Source organism: Seriola aureovittata, chromosome 19 (assembly GCF_021018895.1).
Source record: "Seriola aureovittata isolate HTS-2021-v1 ecotype China chromosome 19, ASM2101889v1, whole genome shotgun sequence".
NCBI lineage: Eukaryota > Metazoa > Chordata > Actinopteri > Carangiformes > Carangidae > Seriola > Seriola aureovittata.
In genome coordinates, this window is record NC_079382.1 from 19,740,523 (window position 1) to 19,759,101 (window position 18,579).

General features: G+C 40.0%; 1 protein-coding gene across 1 annotated transcript in view; it reads right to left on the reverse strand.

The window, feature by feature from the left end:
- opn5 (opsin 5) overlaps positions 1–18,579 on the reverse strand; it is a 56,648-nt gene that overhangs the window by 17,577 nt on the left and 20,492 nt on the right. The window contains exon 3 of the mRNA XM_056363531.1: positions 5,973–6,092. Within this exon, the coding sequence (XP_056219506.1) occupies positions 5,973–6,092 (120 nt within the window). The remainder of the gene's footprint in view (positions 1–5,972; positions 6,093–18,579) is intronic.

Consider the following 18,579-nt stretch of genomic DNA (forward strand, 5'->3'; position numbering starts at 1 on the left):
ACACTCTGAGGTATCAGTTAACATCAGTCCAAAATTCCCTCTCTTTTAGCTCCATTTTGCTTTCGACCAACTCTTGCGGGAAAGAGCTGTCGGTCTTGCTTGACACATCTGCCCTGCTGCTGTTGACAACTTTCTTATATACATTGCTTGTTCTATTTTTATTGTTTTTTTTTCATTTTTATTTTCTATCTTGAGTAATTTGTCTATATGTGTTTGTTGATGGTTTGTTATTTTATCCTTGTGAAATTATTATTATTGTCATTATTATTATAATAACAAGTTTGATGAGACTGGGTGACATTGAACTATTGAATAGTAAAGTTACGGACCATAAATCCAAAATAATGAGCTAAAAGTGGCTGAAATGTTGGGAACCTGCAGAGTTGGTGATAATCCTCTCTTTTCGTCATCACTCGTGACTTCTTCCACTGTCGATGTGAAAATATTGATTGCAGCTTTAAAGTGCATTTGTATTAATCATAAAATGTTGACCCTTTGTATCAATATTTCTTATTTTAAGTGAATAAACATGTATGGACAGTTCTACATTTCTGAATCGATTCACTAAAGCCAAAATTAATTTTTGTTTATCATTAATAATGTTGACAGAATTAAATCATACAGTTACATATTTGTAGATATTCCACGGGTTTCAGGATGGTCATTCCCCTTTGGCGATTTTAAAGCTTTACTACCTCTAGAGCCTCTAGAGGAGGATCTGGACCTCTCTTCTGATTGACTCTCTTTTGATTGACTCTTCTGACTGTTTTCTGAGTAATCTAATAAAAATATAGCAGATTCAGGTAAAACACTCAGAGAAATCAAATCCTGCAGGGTTGGACGGTGGGTTTTAAGACTCAGTTTCTGAATACAGGCTGTGTGCATTTCTCTGTGGACTGAGGCTTTGATACTTTCACAGTATTAATATAGAACCTAGACCTGATCTATAATCACACTACACATGGAAATCTACCTCTATACTATATGTATAATATATATACTATATATACAAGTAAAGTGAGAGCCTGAAAATATCATGACACCAGGAATTATGAGTTTCCAAAGATTCCCAGCCCTAAATTTGTGGTTTATTACAATGTTAAACAAAGTATGTGGTACTGATATTAATTTTTCCTATTTGATCATTCTTCAGTGTGTGCCAGGAGTTCTGCACACACATGAAGGACCAACACAACGCATCAGTGTCTGAATTATTATTGGTATCAGCATGAATCTCTGCATAGCACAAGCTGAACAGTCTCAGTATCCACTGTAGAAGCTGCAGAAAAGCACGTGTCAGTGTGCAGAGTGAATGTGAGGCTGATGGCCTTTAGATAGACGACTGCATAAGTGAGGCGTGATTAGTGTGTAAGGTATTGTGGGAAAACCATCGAGCTGAAGCAGTAGAGGTAAAAAATAAATAAATTAAAAAAAAGAATTGGTGAATCAGTTCAAGTCCTGATAGCAAACTGATTAATGGAGAATGACTAATCAAAGGAAGGAATTGTAGGAAATTACAATTTACACGTTAGAGCTGTTGAACTTCAGTCAAACAATCAAACAACGGGCAGAATGAGGATGTTGATGAAGCAGAGGAAATCTTCAAGCATTGAAAATGTCCAATAAAGTCATTACACCCTTGTGAACCGGCACAGCATGACCTCTCTGACTGAGGATACCCCTGTGTACCAAGACGCTGTGACCTTTACGCTAGTACTCAACTGGTGGATGACCCATTTTGGAATAAAACTCTCCACTTATTCTCAAATTATGCTGATTTCATCATTCATGTCACAAGGCAGACTTGTTTAATAACATTTATTGTGAGCCAGGACAACTGCGTAAGTAGCCGAGGGGAAACCACATGGGCTTGATAACCCAGCTTTGTTCACTTTCGGGACACACATGGTCTCTGTTGACTTGACTTTGACTGTGTCTGCACAGAGTGGGGCAAACACAGGTCAGCATCCCACACTGAGGTGCAGAATTCAAACAGAGCAGACAGATAAGGAATAAGGTCAGGGATCATCAAATGCCAGCAATGGTTTGTAGTAGTTTATCTATGAATTGCTCTTAAGTTCAAAACATGGATTGACAGGCAGCTCGTATTTTTCTAGTTCCCAGCTCCTCTCGACAGGAAACAACTGAAAGGGGAAATTATTTGACCTCTGCCTTGAAAGATGTCTTCCCCCGAGTGTCTCGTGGTTTCTGCAGCTGCACTCACATCATAGCCAAAGGAACAGAGTGATAATATTTTCTCATTATTTCAACCACCACTCATTATGTGCAACTCACAGGGACACTGACATTAGGATTCACCTTATTCAGAGAGGCTAAATGGGAACAAGCTGCAGCACACGTTGATCACAAGTGCACTGAAAATAACCGAGCTTTGACCCAGGGATGAGAGCATCTACAGAATCTGTTGATTTACTGCAGTATCTGCTGACCAAGTTGTTACAGCTCTACATAAAAGTCAAGTCATCTGCGGAGAATATGACAGAAACCACATGGCAAAACCACATCATATGTTTGCAATCTATTTCCATAGTCGCTCCTGGTTGGTTTGCACATGTTGTGAAATTATTATTCTATCTAATGGCCTTTGAGCTACAATTTATGAATGAAAATGTCTAAACAAGAGTCACGCTGGCTTACTCACTTGCCCAAACATTATTCTTTCTTTCTTCTTCTTTCTGTATCGGATCAATTTGAAAACACGTCACGGATATGAAGAAAAAAATAACTCACATAATCCAACAACCCTAAAAAGGAAAGTTAAAGTTTAAGATCTAGCTAGCTATTTGGCTGTGTTTTTATTACCCAAGATAGCAGCATAGCTTGATGTATAGCAGTGTCATCCGTCACCCGTGTCAGAACTTTGTTGCAAACTGCAATATCCTGACCACTATTGGATATCAGATAGCTGTGTACAACTGTATGGATATCAATTAATCCTTCAGATATTAGTGATCCCCTGAACCTTCCTCTAGTGCTACAAAGAGGTTGTTTGGTTTTTAGGTTATGGATTGCCACAAAATTTGGCATGGATATTTCCTACTCAGGATAATCCGTTAGAACTGATTTCCTCATTTCTTCTCTGACACCGTCAAGTCAAAACTTCAGTCGGTCCAATTGTTTGCTTTACACCCATACACCCGCAAAACTAAGGATGTTCCCATTCGAGGCACTTCTTTAACTGGAAGCTGCAGATTCATCAACATACCTGCCCTGCTGCCTTCAGATGGCTGTAACCAAAATACCAACAACCCATTTTTCTCATCTGAATGAGCTCTTTTTCCAACAGGCAGACAAGCAAAGCAAATTCTAAGGACAGGAAAATACAAAACTGTTAAAGCTATCCTTGCAATGGTCAAAGCACCACTACAAAACACCTTGGGTTGCACAAATCACCTTATGTTTTTCTACTAAAGTATGACATGTAAGGTTTAATTTCTCCTCAGCTGAGGGAACTCCTTAAGGGTGATGCAAAGAATCTCAAGGTTTCAAGGTTAACAAGGTTGTAGGAGCTATTTATTTGTTGTTAGTATTTAATTGTTGTTTTATTAATAATTAGTATTGTTTGATTGATTATTCTAGGTGTTTGCTTTATTTAGATTTGATAGTATTTTCTTTTGCTAGTTGTGTGCTTAGTTATTTCCTTGTTTAGCATATTTAGTTTTTTGCGTAACTAGTATTTTGTTTTGTTTATGAATTAGGTAACACTGTGGGCACCTGAGGTTATATAGGTAGGAAGGCAGGAATAGGACCAGAATGCACCTGGGTGGGCTTATGGTTTTTTTTTTTTTTTAACCAGAGCAAGAGAGGCCTGCAGGAAACAGGATTTCTTTGTTCTTTGTTTGCTTGCTTGTTTTTGACAAATTAACCATAAGAAACGCAGAAACTTGCAATGCAATGCACTTCTTTTGCCTGCGTACACCACATGCCCATTGTGCGTCAGTGGCCTTTTGATTTTATTCATTTATCACCATAAACTTAGCCATGTTGCAGTTAAGATAGAGTCAGTGGTATTTTGGTCGCTGAGGTCTTTTGTGCAACGGTTTGACTGACTTTAAGTGATTCTTTAAGTATAAGACTAAGATAAGGAGAAAACCTTAAATACTTCGGTGAAGGTTTTAAGGAAACCTTAAGGAGAAGACTTAAGGGTGTTTTGTGCAACTGTTTTTATTTTAAGAAAACATTAACTCGGACCTTGCTGCCTGGTTACTTCCACTTTGTGATGCAGAATTTCTGTCAAGCACAAGCTGAGCTTAAAGTAGCTCCTGCTCCAGAGCAACTGGAGACATCATTCAAGTATTTTTATTGGTTGGGTGGTATTACCCATGACAACTAAAGTGACCTTTACATGTAGAATCAATTCCTCCTTTAACAGCTGAAGGAAAATGTACTCCATGTCTTTGTTCTATAATGTGACAGTGTCCAGTGATGACTGAGTCATAATCTAAATGTCAAAGCTTTCCTTTGAGGTCAGAGATGTGAACTGAGAAATGAGTCACAGAGACACGTCAATTTTAGTTATTAAGGGAGAAAGTTAATAAGGACGGATTTTTAACTGATCCGTGGCTGGTGACAAACAGGCATTAAGGGTTTGAACATTTAACAGAGGACAACATAATAGCATGAATGTGATTGGTGACATAGAAAAACAAAACAAAAGTTAATGAAAAGGCAGCCGACAGATAAACAGCCCCATCTTATCAAGAGGGCAAACAACTGTGGGAATGGAAATTACTTCATTCCTCTGAGAGCCTCTACTCCCGGCACACTGTGAATGAATAAATAAATCAATAAATAGCCAAATGCAACATGTATGAAGACGGACTGGATGAGAGGAACATTAGCCGACCGACACTTGAGCATGCACATTTATATTCAGGCCTGTTGTATTTGTTCAGGACGAAATTTTAACCTCATGAAAATGTAATCATAGTTATTACTTGAAGGGTTTTTGTGCATCTTCAGACACAGTTGCGTGGGGAAGAGGTGGGTACACACTCTGCATAAAAAAGGCTGTCATGATTTTCCCTATTTCCTGTGATGTATTGCACTTACATGAATGAATCAAATATGGCACTGCTGTTATGATGTAAGATACTTGTATTTTTGATGTTCTTAAAAGAGATTCTTTCTTATTTATTCTCTCTGTAAACTGTGAAATCGCTTTGGGTGTTTCAGACTTTTTAGCTAAGTACTTGATTAGATAATTGGTAACTGATTTGATTGATGTCATTCAAACAAAGTCTGCCCTTAAGTGAAGAGTAAATCTGTCATGGTGTTTGTTTTTTGTCGTTCTCTAACTTTAAACCTACCCAGACATGTTTTGCAATCACTTTATCAGTGTTAAGAACCACTTGACCTGACTGTCAAGCTTTTGTTTCACTGTGTACTCCAGTGGTTTGTATGTATTCCAAATTTGAGATGAAGTAGCTCAATGCTCCTGATTGAGAACATTTAGGAGGCTATGTACTAACCCTGTTTAAAATTACAGTTTTCAGTTAAGCATTGCACATTTATTAGATCCACTAGGACTTGATGGGTTATTCTCTGGGTTAATCTACTGGTAGTTTGGTCCATAAAGTTACAGAAAATAACAAAAAAAACAAAAACACTCTTTCTCTTGAATGTCCCTAAAAAATGTACAGTTTAAAAATTGATTTAAAAATGTGTTGAAGCATTTATGGCATTTTTTGCTGAAATGATTTATCAATCATCCAATAGCTGCTGAATAATTTTCTATTGATTGATCCTTTTAGGCTACATATGTAAATGAGCTGTGTTGAGCTGTGCCGTCTAGAAAAGCAGTGGAGCACAAAACAAAGAGTGATTTGCTGCTGAAGTTGGAGTTTTGGTTGTTCATCGTGTTGTTTATATCACAGTAAGTAAAGATACTTTAGTTTATACTTGACAGTGAAATAATGCTGGTCTTGTGCTTATGAATTAAATTACAGTACCTGAAATGCCAAAGTCGAAAATGGCGAGATTAACAGTCATGAGCTCAGGAGGCTTCAACTTGGTCTTTCGTTTGATGGTCATATAGATGACGTAGCCATTCCCTGTTGCAGACATTATTCCTGTGAGAGACAGAGGAAGTTGTAGAGAAAAAACAGTTACACTTCTGAGACACCAGTCAAAGCTGCCTCCACATAAAATTGAATGCAAAGTGGATGTTCAGATTGGATAGTTCAAGTCTACTGTAGACGACAAAGTAAAAATGAATGTTTGCTCCTTTGACTGACTTTTGTTGGAGTGATATAAATACTGAGTTATCCTATTCAAGAAACATGTCATTTAGTAGAGAAATACTGCACAGAAGTCAGTGAACAATGCAGGTAAGCAGACAGAAACAGGTCGAACGGACATACACAATGGAGGAATCGAATTACTGAATCGATTGGAGTCATTGAAGCATGATATTTTGTTGTGTAGGATGGAGGTGGTACTGAACTGGAGCGATTTTTAGCAATGATGTAGACTGACAGCCAACACAGGAAAAAGCCAACACCCCATCAAAATCAGCTTCAACAAACGGTCAATATGTACGTTAGTATGTACAGTTAGAAAGATAAATGTTGTACATTACTTTCACACCATTACATCAACGGGAAACATTACACATTTGCATCAGTAGGTAAAGTACAATTTTGATAGAATTGTAGAAGAATTTTACTTTGCACTCGTTGAAAATTGGGGCATTTGCTACCTAACGGTAATATCAACTGGGTTACTGAATAGTTGGACAGTTAATCCACGATAATCAGAAACATAACCAAGGAGCAACATCAGTGTTATGTCACTTCAGGAATGCAGCTACAATTTATTACCACAGCCTGGCTGACTTCTTATCTCGGAGTCCAATCAGCGGTGTGTGTGTGTGTGTGTGTGTGTGTGTGTGTGTGTGTGTGTGTGAGAGTGTGTGTGAGAGAGAGAGAGAGAGAGAGAAAATGGGGTGTGTGTGTGTGTGTAAGACAGAGAAAGAGAGTGTGTGAGGGTGAGAGAGAGGAAATTACATGTTTAATTGTCATTTCCAGTTTGTTGAATGAAGCCTTTGAATGTGTCCTCACTACAGGACGTTAGGAAAAGTGTCCACACTTCTTGAAAATAACCAAACTCAATCCCACTCAAACGTAAGGTTTATATAAAAATGGACCCGTGCATCGTTATGCATGTTAGCTGTGTGTTTAGCTGGCTACTTAACCAAGCCAAGCATCCTAATATGTGTTGTTTTGGACAGTCTGAGTTTAGTTCAATTGTAAGAGTATTCCTCTTGAGATCCAAACAGCAGCAACCTATAGATGTGGATGAGGCGGAAAGACCTAATAAAGCTAACATTCTTACATAGCTAATGTGTTAGCAAACATTTACCTATTTACCTGGTGTACAAAAGTGCAATATTCAGTTTCTTTGGAGCTGTTTTCTGTTTTCACCTCCATCTTTGTCAACAGCTAATTTTAATTGCCTTCTCTTTAGCATACACCGGGTCAGCAGAGCTTTTCTGCTGCTGCAGGAAAATACTGGCAAATTAATGAGAGCAGTGAGACTGCATACAGCACATTGGAGGACCATAAAACCAAAACAATGAGCTATAAAGCTGCAATGAGCTGCACAGCTAGGTAATCAGTCCCTGTTGGTCAACTTCTTGTGAAAGTACAGCACTGTACTTGATTCTTTGTGCTCAGCAAACTTGAAAACTGACATAAGAGAACAAGGTCTCAGTAGAGCTTCATGCTATAGCTGTTTAGTCATGACTTTCTGATATGAAGTGCTAAAAGTTGAATGTTTTCAAGTCATAGATCTTAATAACTACTCCTCCCAGCCTCGCACTTAATTATCTTATGTCTAGTCTGGAGCCATTCGGCTGTGAAATATAATCCTAACCCTAACAGGCAAACTGCGCTCCAGGCCCGAGCCCAGTCCCAGACGGACCTATAACCTACGAATGATTAATTATTAATATCTATTTTAACAAGCACAGCTTTTCTAGGCTTTACGGCACTGGTCACATGACGCTACTCAACCAATCAGAGAGAATGGGGGAGAGGGATATAAGAGGGAAAGAAAGAGACAACATGGTGTTAAAGCTGTTCAATTGTTAAGATGTGTTGAGATTGTTTAATATAAAAATGCTTGAGACTGTTAGGATGTGAAATGGGGTTAACAAAAAATCTCAAGCTACATTCTTTTTATGTCACTTTTCTAAAATTAAGCACTTTATTTTAAGATGCACATATGTCAAATATATCTATTATTTATTACAGCCCTTATTACAGAGAGGAATATTTAGTCGACCATCCCTCCAGGTCCCCGCTGCCCAATGAGATGTTATTCAAATTCAGAATTAGTTGCACCTGATGTACACAAATATAAATTTTATATATCCCCAAATCATAATTGCGTCATAAAAGTGTCAGTCATGTAATAACACAGCTGCTAATGAACACAAATGTAATGCCCAAAGCAGTCACAGGAAATCAAGCGAAGCATAAAATTCAAATCGAATTAAAAACTAAGTCTGGTCTGATGAATCTCGACTTGTGCTAAGGCACGCAGATGGTGGGGTCAGAGTTTGGCACCGACAGAGTGAATCCGTGCATCAACTTGGCTTGTGACAACAGTCAAAGCTGCTGGAGGTGATGTAATGATGTGGGGACTATTTTCTTGCCAGGCTTCAGGCACTTGAATACCAATCAATCATGGTTTGACTATTGATGCTGATCATGTGCCTCCCTTTTTGGCCACAGTTCACTCAGCTGTTTGAGAGACACAGTACTAGTGTGGTGTTCCTAACAGAGTGCTCAATGAGGGTAATTATTATCATGAATTACTCTTAATTACACGCTCAGTCGTGAGTTACACTCAAGTGTTTGATAAAAGCAAACAACGCGGGCTGCCTCACATCTATCAAAGTTAATAATAATTAGTAAATAGTAAATAATCCCATATTTTTTTTTTTTTTTAAAGTATATTTTTTTGGGCTTTTTATGCCTTTATTTGATAGTATAGTGGAGAGAGACAGGAAACGGGGAGGCAGAGAGGGGGAATGACATGCAGTAAAGGCCGTCCGATGCGGGATTCGAACCGGGGCCAACTGCAGCGAGGACTGTAGCCTCTACACATGGGGCGCCTGCTTAGACCACTATGCTACACGACACCCCAATAATCCCATATTTAATGCTGTTTCAATCATCCACGACTGCAGCTCAGAGCTACACAAGTATTCATTCAGCGCGTGAATTGTTGCGTAGATCTGCTCCCAAGATCTCAATAACAATAGCCATTGATTGAAAGGCCTGGAAGCTCATAATTTGTACCCATGGAAACCTATCCATCTTTCGACCTCTCCACACGTATTTTGTCCCACGTGACAGAAATGCAGCATTTTTGAGACTAAATTAGACAATTAATACATGAAAGATACGTAACAAGAGTCTTGTCGAGAGACACCCAGAATGCAACGTGTCGCATTTTACAGATAAGCAAATATATGTGCCACTACACCCGTCAGTCATGAGAAGATGATAATGTGTCCTAAGTGTCTAAAGTTTAAAGGGGTAAATTTTCCAGGTGTTGTCTGTGTAATTAGCCATTTAAATGCTTTTGTGTCTGTCGAGTTCTTCCATTGTTCACTGTTGTTTGTGCATAAACCTGGCCCTCATTTATGCAGCGACTGCAGTAACTTTAACTGTAATTTATTCTCATCCCTCATCTGGCAAAATAAAAACAAAATTTATAAAGACCATTTTTGGTGGAACACTTTGCCCCAGGAATGACTGAGCTTGATTGAAATCGCCCCATGAAATGACATAATTAAAAATGCCAGTCAAACCTGAGATGATGGAAAACCACTGAGAATGTGGCGCTCATGTTGGTACCATGCGTCAATTTCAGTCACTCCTCATCACTCCGTGCACACAGATGGCCAGAAATGTAATTATAGACACTCTGTAGTTGACTTTAAAGAAATAGTAAATTCATATGCTCTAAGATGCTTATGAGTCACCATCACTAAGAGTAATCTCTTTCTCTTTCTCTTTCATCTCTTTCACATAGTGAATGGGGAGTGATTCTGGACACAGCACCTGTCTTAAAAGCCACAGATGGAAAGAATCTCCAGCAGTTTCAGCATGTAACGTAACAAACTGTGGTCTGTTTATCTCTCCCCTGATCAGTTTACCTCTAAATGACATGTGGGGGTCTCAACCATAGTCCGTCCATGTGAGTCATCTATGCGTTTGTGTTAGTTTATGGACAATCGCTACCTGGTGAATTGTTGTTGTAACCGAACTGATGAAATGAATAAGCTATTTTCTTCTAAGGTAAGATATCAAATGTGTTATCTAGCTTCAGTCCACACAGAAATGCACAGTCTGTATTCAGAAACTGAGCCTTAAAACGAGCCGCCTGGACTTCTGTAACTTTGTGATGTCACAACAAAGCAGTCACCGCTCTCAGCCATGTTCCAAGCCCCGCCCACCTGGACCACCATACAACCTTGCAGAAGTTGGTTTCTCTGAATGTTTTAGCTGAAATCTGTTATATTTTTATTCAATCACACAGAGAACAGTCAGCCAATCAGAATCAGGTTCATCACCTTTTAGTGTCCCCCGGAAACACCTGCTTCGTGTTGTGAGTATTTGCAGCGCATGTGTTGTCAAATTGATGAAGATGTTTTCTGAATTTGCAGCAACCATTGCATGGGAATGTGAATGACACAAAGACAATAAAAGCTTCAGGCAGAACCATTCACATCAGGCAGTCAACAACCTCTGGCAGCAACATATTCCTGTCATCAAATCATCACTACACTAGGGACTGAAATATAAAAAAAAGATCCTGACATTTCCGGTGAAGAAGAGACTACAGGCTATAATTAGGGAGGAGAAAAAAAAGTAGAGTGGTGACGGAGAAAAATATAGCAGCATGGTAATGTCCCCATTCTGCATCCACATTGTTATCAATGAAGCACAGGATCCACCGTCAGATGACGTGACAGTATCCACAACAAGCAAACTGATTTTCATGGCCTATTGTGTGTTCTTCAGTTTACTGTACACAACAATGAGAAGAGGAATGCAGCAAGACATTTTCATTCAGTGCAACAAACACGTCATGTCTAATGTGAACTGACAGTGAACCCTGAGAGGGTTTGTCTCACCAATGAAACAACTGGAGTGTAAAATTGTATTGTAAATACGGTTTAAATATGTAATGTTATATAACATTTTTTTTCTTTCTAACTTGTAATAACAGATAATAAATCAAATGTTTGTGTGTGATGTGATGTGATGTGATGTGAAACGGCTCTTTAGCTTACAAATGTACAGAGATGTCAAAACTCAGAACAAATGGAACCAAACAGCAGACAAAGTTAGCGATTAGCTGGTCAGGAGCTAAAAGGGAGGTAAATATGTGAATAAGTTCTCCTGCTCCCAGGTATTAGTAAAAAAAAAAAAAAGTCAATAATTGCACCTTTAATGGAGCTATTTGTAAGTTTTGCTATTGCTACATAACAAACGATAGCATTTACAGCACCTGGTAGTGATGCGACAGTCTGCGGTCTGGCAGTGAAATGATTCCCACACAAAGTGCAGCAGTGTTTTCTATCGGCTGACTAAGCACATCTGCTCAGTCAAACCTGAACAAAGGTGAACTGTAACCTGTCAAATCCAGTGGAGCTGGAGATCGCAGCACAGACGCAAATGCATGATTGAATTTGTACATTGTGCAGGATTCAATAGCAATGAATGGGAAATGAAGCAAATATTCAGAGGATGGAAACGTAATGTGACCGTACGTTTACTGTGTCTCCGCCAGGCATAATTTTTGCAACTGCAGGAAAGCAAGTAGTCTAAAACAGATTTGTCACTACATACCTCTAAATACAATTACACAATTGACTAAACCAATCTCATATGTGGGACCTCTGAGCGATGTCTCAGTAAATACGAAGCAAATTGAAAAAAATATGAGCTCTTCATCTTGGATTTTTGACATGCGTCACATTGACCTAACAAGGCAGTTTAAAGATTAGCTGTTCACAGTAAATGTAGAGTTGACAGGTCATTTTGCAAAGCAGAAGAAAAAAGTGCATTTTCAGTGGTAATGAGTAACCTAGGAATTAATATGATTCTGTATTAATTTAAGGTCACTAATAGAACAGTTTAAAATGGTGTTTTTGATTGCACTTGGCTCGAGAGGCTGATCTGTGGGGATAGTCGCACGCCCCAAGCGTTTGGCATTAAGGCACATGGCACAAATATGATGCCAGGTGGGGCCGACTGTCTGTTGGCTCCACCACAATCTGACTGGCTATTTGTCAATTACTGTTGTTGTCATTACCTCGTACGTCTAACACACACACACACACATGTGAAAGTCTGCCCTTTGAGAGCCCAAATGGCTCAGTGATCACCAGCTGTAGGATATTGTTATAAACCAAGCAGCTGGTAAAAAATAATCTTTCTGAGAGGATTACCAAACATTAAAGCAGCAGGAGTCATGTAGATAACATGCTATAATTTGGCTTATTTTCTAACGGCGGATATAAATGGAAGGGAATCAAGCAGCATCATCAACAACATGTTCAACAAGCTGAGGAGATCAGGTGCCGAGTCACATTAATACCTGTATTAAACTGTTTGGAAAATGTGTAATAGTGCATTATGTCAAACTGCAACATTGTGTAATTTTCTGGTTTTGCTTCTGTCTGAAGTAACTGTTGCTGCACCACTTTTCAAACTATTAGAATTTACGCCTTGTGGTTGTACGCCTCCGCCAACCAGTCAAGTTACGGAAAATATGCTCACAACCTCTCCTTCCTGAGTTATAGCATTGAATAATAGTCGGAAAGTTTTGTGCAGGACATTATGATGTCACACTATGGATATTTAATAATAGTGACTAAACCTGGGGTGTTTGGAGCAGAGATTGGAAAACCGTGTGCATGAACTTATTCATGATATTACATGAGGAACAGAAAGCAGCAGCAGCGCAACTTACACTTATTATTGTGAAATATACAGAGCAAATTTAAAGACGCACTCAGTCCTGTTTCCCCGTTCTATTGTATCTTGCACGTACATGCCCTTTTGTCAGCACAGCTACAGCTATTAACGCAGGGACATTCTCTTATCTGGGAGCTTTCAAACAACACGGCTGTACAACTGAGCAGTTCAGCAACAACAACACTAATCATTTTCTCTCCTCGCAGGTTTCCATATAAAATAAATCTCATCCCTGGGTTAAGAAGAGTTAAACTCTCAGTCATAAACCTGCTGCCCTGTCAGCTGTTTTTCATTCACCCACTTTGACTTGCACAAATACATTTTTCACTGCTGAATAAACCTGATTCATTCCCAGTTTATTCATGAGGGCTGTTGAAATAAAATGGGAAATTAAATTAATAAATAACACAATGAGAGTACTGTATATCTCCTCATTTCCATGCACGCATATGATGCACTGCACAAGGAGCAGAAATAATAGCAAATAGAGGCTCTCGGCCAAGACTGGGCTGTTGGAACCACTGACGGAGAAAAACCAAGTAGGGAATTTGAATTGATAGAAATTGAACTGGATGAACTGCCTCTTCCTCTGTCCAGATATTTCTGTCCTCATCCAATGCAGCTTCTCTCTTATTCAATAGCTGATATATTGTTCGAAGAGGCTGATCCTCTACAGCTTCACTCGCATTGACCTCCGAGTTATAATCCACTTTCTCTGACTTGTCCTGTTGCTGCTGCTTAGTGTTAAAGAAGCCCCTCGGTCCGATCCGACGACCACAGGGACATCTGGAGACGGGCTTAGCTGTGCGTCACACTGGCTTATCATCAGGACAGTGGTTGTCAGTTTAATTCTTCTTACACTATGTACAAGCCCTGGCTTGTGTGTTTGCACCTCCTGACCAAACCTGGATTGGCCAAAAATTGTAAGAGTGAAGCGTTGTTGGTCCCCATTTTAGGTCTGGTCCCCTCAAAATTTCAGAAAGCTCCAGAAAAGAAGCAAAAGAAAATGCAAATGAATGAGTAATATTAAGAGCTGATTCTGCTCTCCTCTCTTCTGCTGTCAGCTGTCATCTCCTCCCCTTTCACCTCCGGTCCTCATATCCAGTGTCTAGGTCGAGCTCATCAGAGTCCAATCCTCATCACATCCAGATCTCCTGTGTTCTCTTCATTCCCAGTATCTAGACCCGGGGGATGTCCTATGCTACACACAACATCTTCCCCCTTTCTAATATGATAACATGACAAGGTCTAATCACCAAACACTCTCACATCTCTCACTTTTCCTGTTTCTGCACATGGCAAAAAAAGTTCCCTTGTTCAATCAACCTGAAGTTTCTCCTGATTGAAATAATATATGTTGCAGACATGACGCTCAATTGATTGGAGTGTTCATGCCTGAACTTAGTGGAAAAAAGTCGGCTTGAACAGGTGGAGGCTGCAGGGTGACTGAGGTAAAGTAAAAGCCAAATATAATGAGGCCGTGGCCTGGCCTGTTCCCCTAGAAAGAGGGAAAATAAGAGGATATAGTGTTGGAACAAACATGAGCCGGGGGAGATGAATATAGCAGTTCAGTACTAGATGTGTGTGTGACATTTTAAATATGAGAAAAATGTTATAAAATGAGTGGCGGCCTTTAAACTATCTTCAGTTATAATCACAGGAAGAATGGTTTCTAATCATGTAGTGAGAACTTTTGCTAGGACTTTGTGCTCATTACAAATTAGACTTACGCATCAGTAAGATTCCCATCAAGCGGGATCCTCGTCTTTTTCCACAAGAAGGGAGATATCGGCGGTGGTAAGTGACGAACGCGGACAGCCTTCATTAAACATACTGTGGAGGAGACGAGCAAGTTCGTCGCAAAATTGCTTATAAAATTCTCGGCCATAAGCATTAGAGCCATTGCTCCTGCCACTCCTCACAGATTCAATAGTGACTGTAATCTCTTCCACGGTAATGGGCTGATTAAAATGGGTGGCAGTGTCTGAATGTATAACAGGTTGTTTAAGTTATCAGTTGGACGCTCTGAGGTGTACAGAGAAGAAGTGTGTAATTTTTCTAATGTCCCTAGGATAGGAAGAGGGTTCGTGAAGCTGATCACAGTGCGTCTGTCTCCATAATCAAATCAGAAAAGGTTGTGTAATTTCATTATTATAAGAAGAGAGGGAGATAATTTCACCCCGAAGAAAAAGCCTTTAAAATCTCCCTCTGTAATGAATTGGAAATTAACTCTGTTTTTTTAATATCAAGAAATAAATCAACAGAATAAAAACGTTTTCAAGACCAAGCAGTAGAGAGTTAAAGCGCCACTTAGGGCGATCTATTGAATACAGGGTGAAAACAATATTCATTTGAACAGAGGCGTGATAGGTAATCAATGAATGAAACATTGTAAGTAATCAATCTGCAAATAAGTACGGTGGAGATTTATGGTGGAGCAGAAAAAAAAAAGATTTTGAGGAAGGATTTCAGAACCTCCAGGGGTCTATGTAACCACTGTTTGTATGTTATCTATAAACCAAGTCAAGGACCTAACCACTTTAAAATTAGCAGCTTTTTTGGGGCTGTATCTATCGAGAGCTGGATTGATAACCCTGTTCAAATCGCTGCCAAGTATGAGTCTTTGTGTATTCAGACTAGGAATGGAGGACCAGAGTTCAACAAACACAATCGGAAATCAAACCATGGACAATGAATGTCCTGAAAACCACACCACAAAAGGCAGGTTAACAGTCAGGAGAACCTTTTCCCAAACAAAGGAAAGTACAGGCGGGAAAAAACATGAAAAACTTGTGGGTTCCTGGCGGCCTCCGTCGATCTTTTCGAGCCTGTGCTCTCAGTCCGAGATGGGCGGACGGGGAAACCACTTACAAGCCAAAGACCGCAGGTAAACAGGCTGGTCTCGACCGCCATGATAAAATATAACTCTCCTTAACAGAACCTAAGGACTTGGTCTTGGTCACTGGCTCAGTGCAGAGGTCATTGGGAAGCTGCTAATGTTAGCATCCTCAGCTAACCCGGTTGCTGCTAGCCAAGCGGAGGCTACTTAAAGAACCTAAAGGTTACGTGTACGATTCCCTTTTATTTTATTTTTTTACTGCAGAATGCCATGCATGTATTGTCAAATTAGTGAAGATGTTTTCATCATTTCTTTGTGTGTTGTCTATCTAACCTCTTTTGAGTGCAGTGAAAGAAACAGACACTTTTGTAAGTCTGTGAAACAGATGCAATGCGAATCTAATTTTGTTTTCCTACACAACAACATCTGTGGAGACAGACATGTTAAATTGCTGTCACAAAGATATTGTCATGGAAAGATGCTGTCATGGAGAGATGCAGCACTCCCTCCTCTATTTAATGCTCTCTATCACTTTCCCACACAGGTCATCGGTCTCAGCAACCAGCTTAGCTTGATTGATTCAAGGCCTTTGACTGTTTATCTTGCCACCACAAAACAACACTTTTCACAGTTTAGCACTTTTCTTGTCAAGTTAGAAGTAGAAAAATATCTAAGAAACACATATTCAGATTTTGAGCAGAATAGAGTAATAGGCCTTCCACCTGACATGCCGCCAGTAGGAAAGATAGATCATGACATGGATGTTAGACCACCCAGGTGGAAGGAGGTTGAGGAGGTAGTCAGGCGTGCAAAGGCTTCTTCGGCCCCAGGGCCAAATGGAGTCCCCTACCGGGTTTATAAAAGCACACCTGATATCCTAAAATTTTTGTGGAGGCAATTAAGAATAGTTTGGGAGAAACAGGTTATTCCCAGAGCATGGCGTAGGGCAGGAGGTGTTTTTATCCCAAAGGAGAAAGAATCCTCAGACCTGAGTTAGTTTCGAATGATCTCTCTCCTAAATGTAGAGGGGAAGATCTTCTTTAGCGTAGTCGCACGGAGATTAACTAGTTATTTAGAAAGGAATAGCTTAATTGATACTGCAGTACAGAAGGCAGGAATACCAGGGTTCGCAGGATGTTTAGAGCACACTAGCATGATTTGGCACCAGATTCAGGCAGCCAAGACAGAGAAAAGAGACTTGAATGTCATATTTTTGGATTTAGCAAACGCGTTTGGTTCAGTGCCACATAGCCTTATTTGGGAAGCATTTGATTATTTTAAAGTACCTGGAGTAGTGGTTAATTTAGTAAAATTGTATTTCCAAGATATTAGGCTGTGCTTAAGCACAGCAGGCTTCACAACAGGATGGCAGAGGCTAGAAATAGGCATCATGGCAGGGTGCACGATTTCTCCATTGGCATTCACAATGGCGATGGAGGTAATCATTAGAGCTTCTAAGTGGGTTGTAGGTGGAGAGAGGCGGCAGGATGGGGTGCGCCTTACACCAATTAGGGCCTACATGGATGACATGACGTTGATAACTACAACGGTGCCATGTATGAAAAGAATACTTGAGAGACTTAATAAAAACTTAAAGTGGGCTAGTATGAAAATCAAGCCTAGTAAGTCTAGAAGTATCTCTATAAGCAGAGGGAAGTTAAGTGATAGGAAGTTTGTAATAGATGAAGAGGAAATTCCAATAATTAGGGAAAAATCAGTAAAGAGTCTAGGTAGGTGGTACAAGGCAGACTTGAATGACGGAGAACAGGTAGTGCAGTTTCGGAAGGATGTTGCTGAGGGACTGGATAGAATAGATAAATCAGGGCTGCCAGGAAAGTTGAAACTGTGGTGTCTGCAGTTTGGGTTATTTCCCAGGCTGATGTGGCCACTGTCTGTATATGAGATTCCAATATCCACTGCAGAAAAAATTGAAAAATTAGTTAGCTTTTACATTAGGAAGTGGCTAGGTGTTCCTAGATGTTTAAGCACAGTGGCACTGTATGGGAAAGGCATACTTCAGCTCCCAGTAACTAGTCTAGTGGAGGAGTTTAAATGTACCAAGGTTAGGACAGAGCTCCTGTTATCTGGGAGCAAAGATGCGGTAGTTAGTAAGGTGGTTCCAAACCCAATCAAGGGGAGAAAGTGGAATCCAAGAATCGCAGTGCAGGAGGCAGAAGCAACGCTTAGGAATACAGAGATTGTGGGTAATGTCCAAATAGGCCGGGGAGGCTTGGGGCTTGGCCCAGGCAAACCGGTGTGGAGTAGAGCAGGTCCCAAGGAGAAGAGAAAGCTAGTTGTGGAGCAGGTTCGTAGACAGGAGGAATTATTAAGGGGTGCTAAGGCAGTGGCCCAGGCTAAGCAGGGACAGTGGGTGAATTGGGAAGGTGTAGATAAGAAAAAGCTTAGCTGGAAAGAACTCTGGAGCATGGAGGAAAGTAGTATTAGATTCTTGATAGGGGCAACTTATGATGTACTGCCAACTCCCCAGAACCGAAAACTCTGGGTAAATGGAGACCCACTATGTTCATTGTGTTCAGGTACGGCAACTTTAAAGCACATTCTGTCAGGGTGTAAGGTTAGTCTGTCGCAAGGCAGGTATACGTGGCGACATAACCAGGTTCTAAAAAGCCTAGCTGCAGGAATTGAAGAGTTACGGAGGCAGGCAAATTTAGGAGGACCTAAAACAAAGAAAGGTGCAATCAAGTTTGTTCAAGAGGG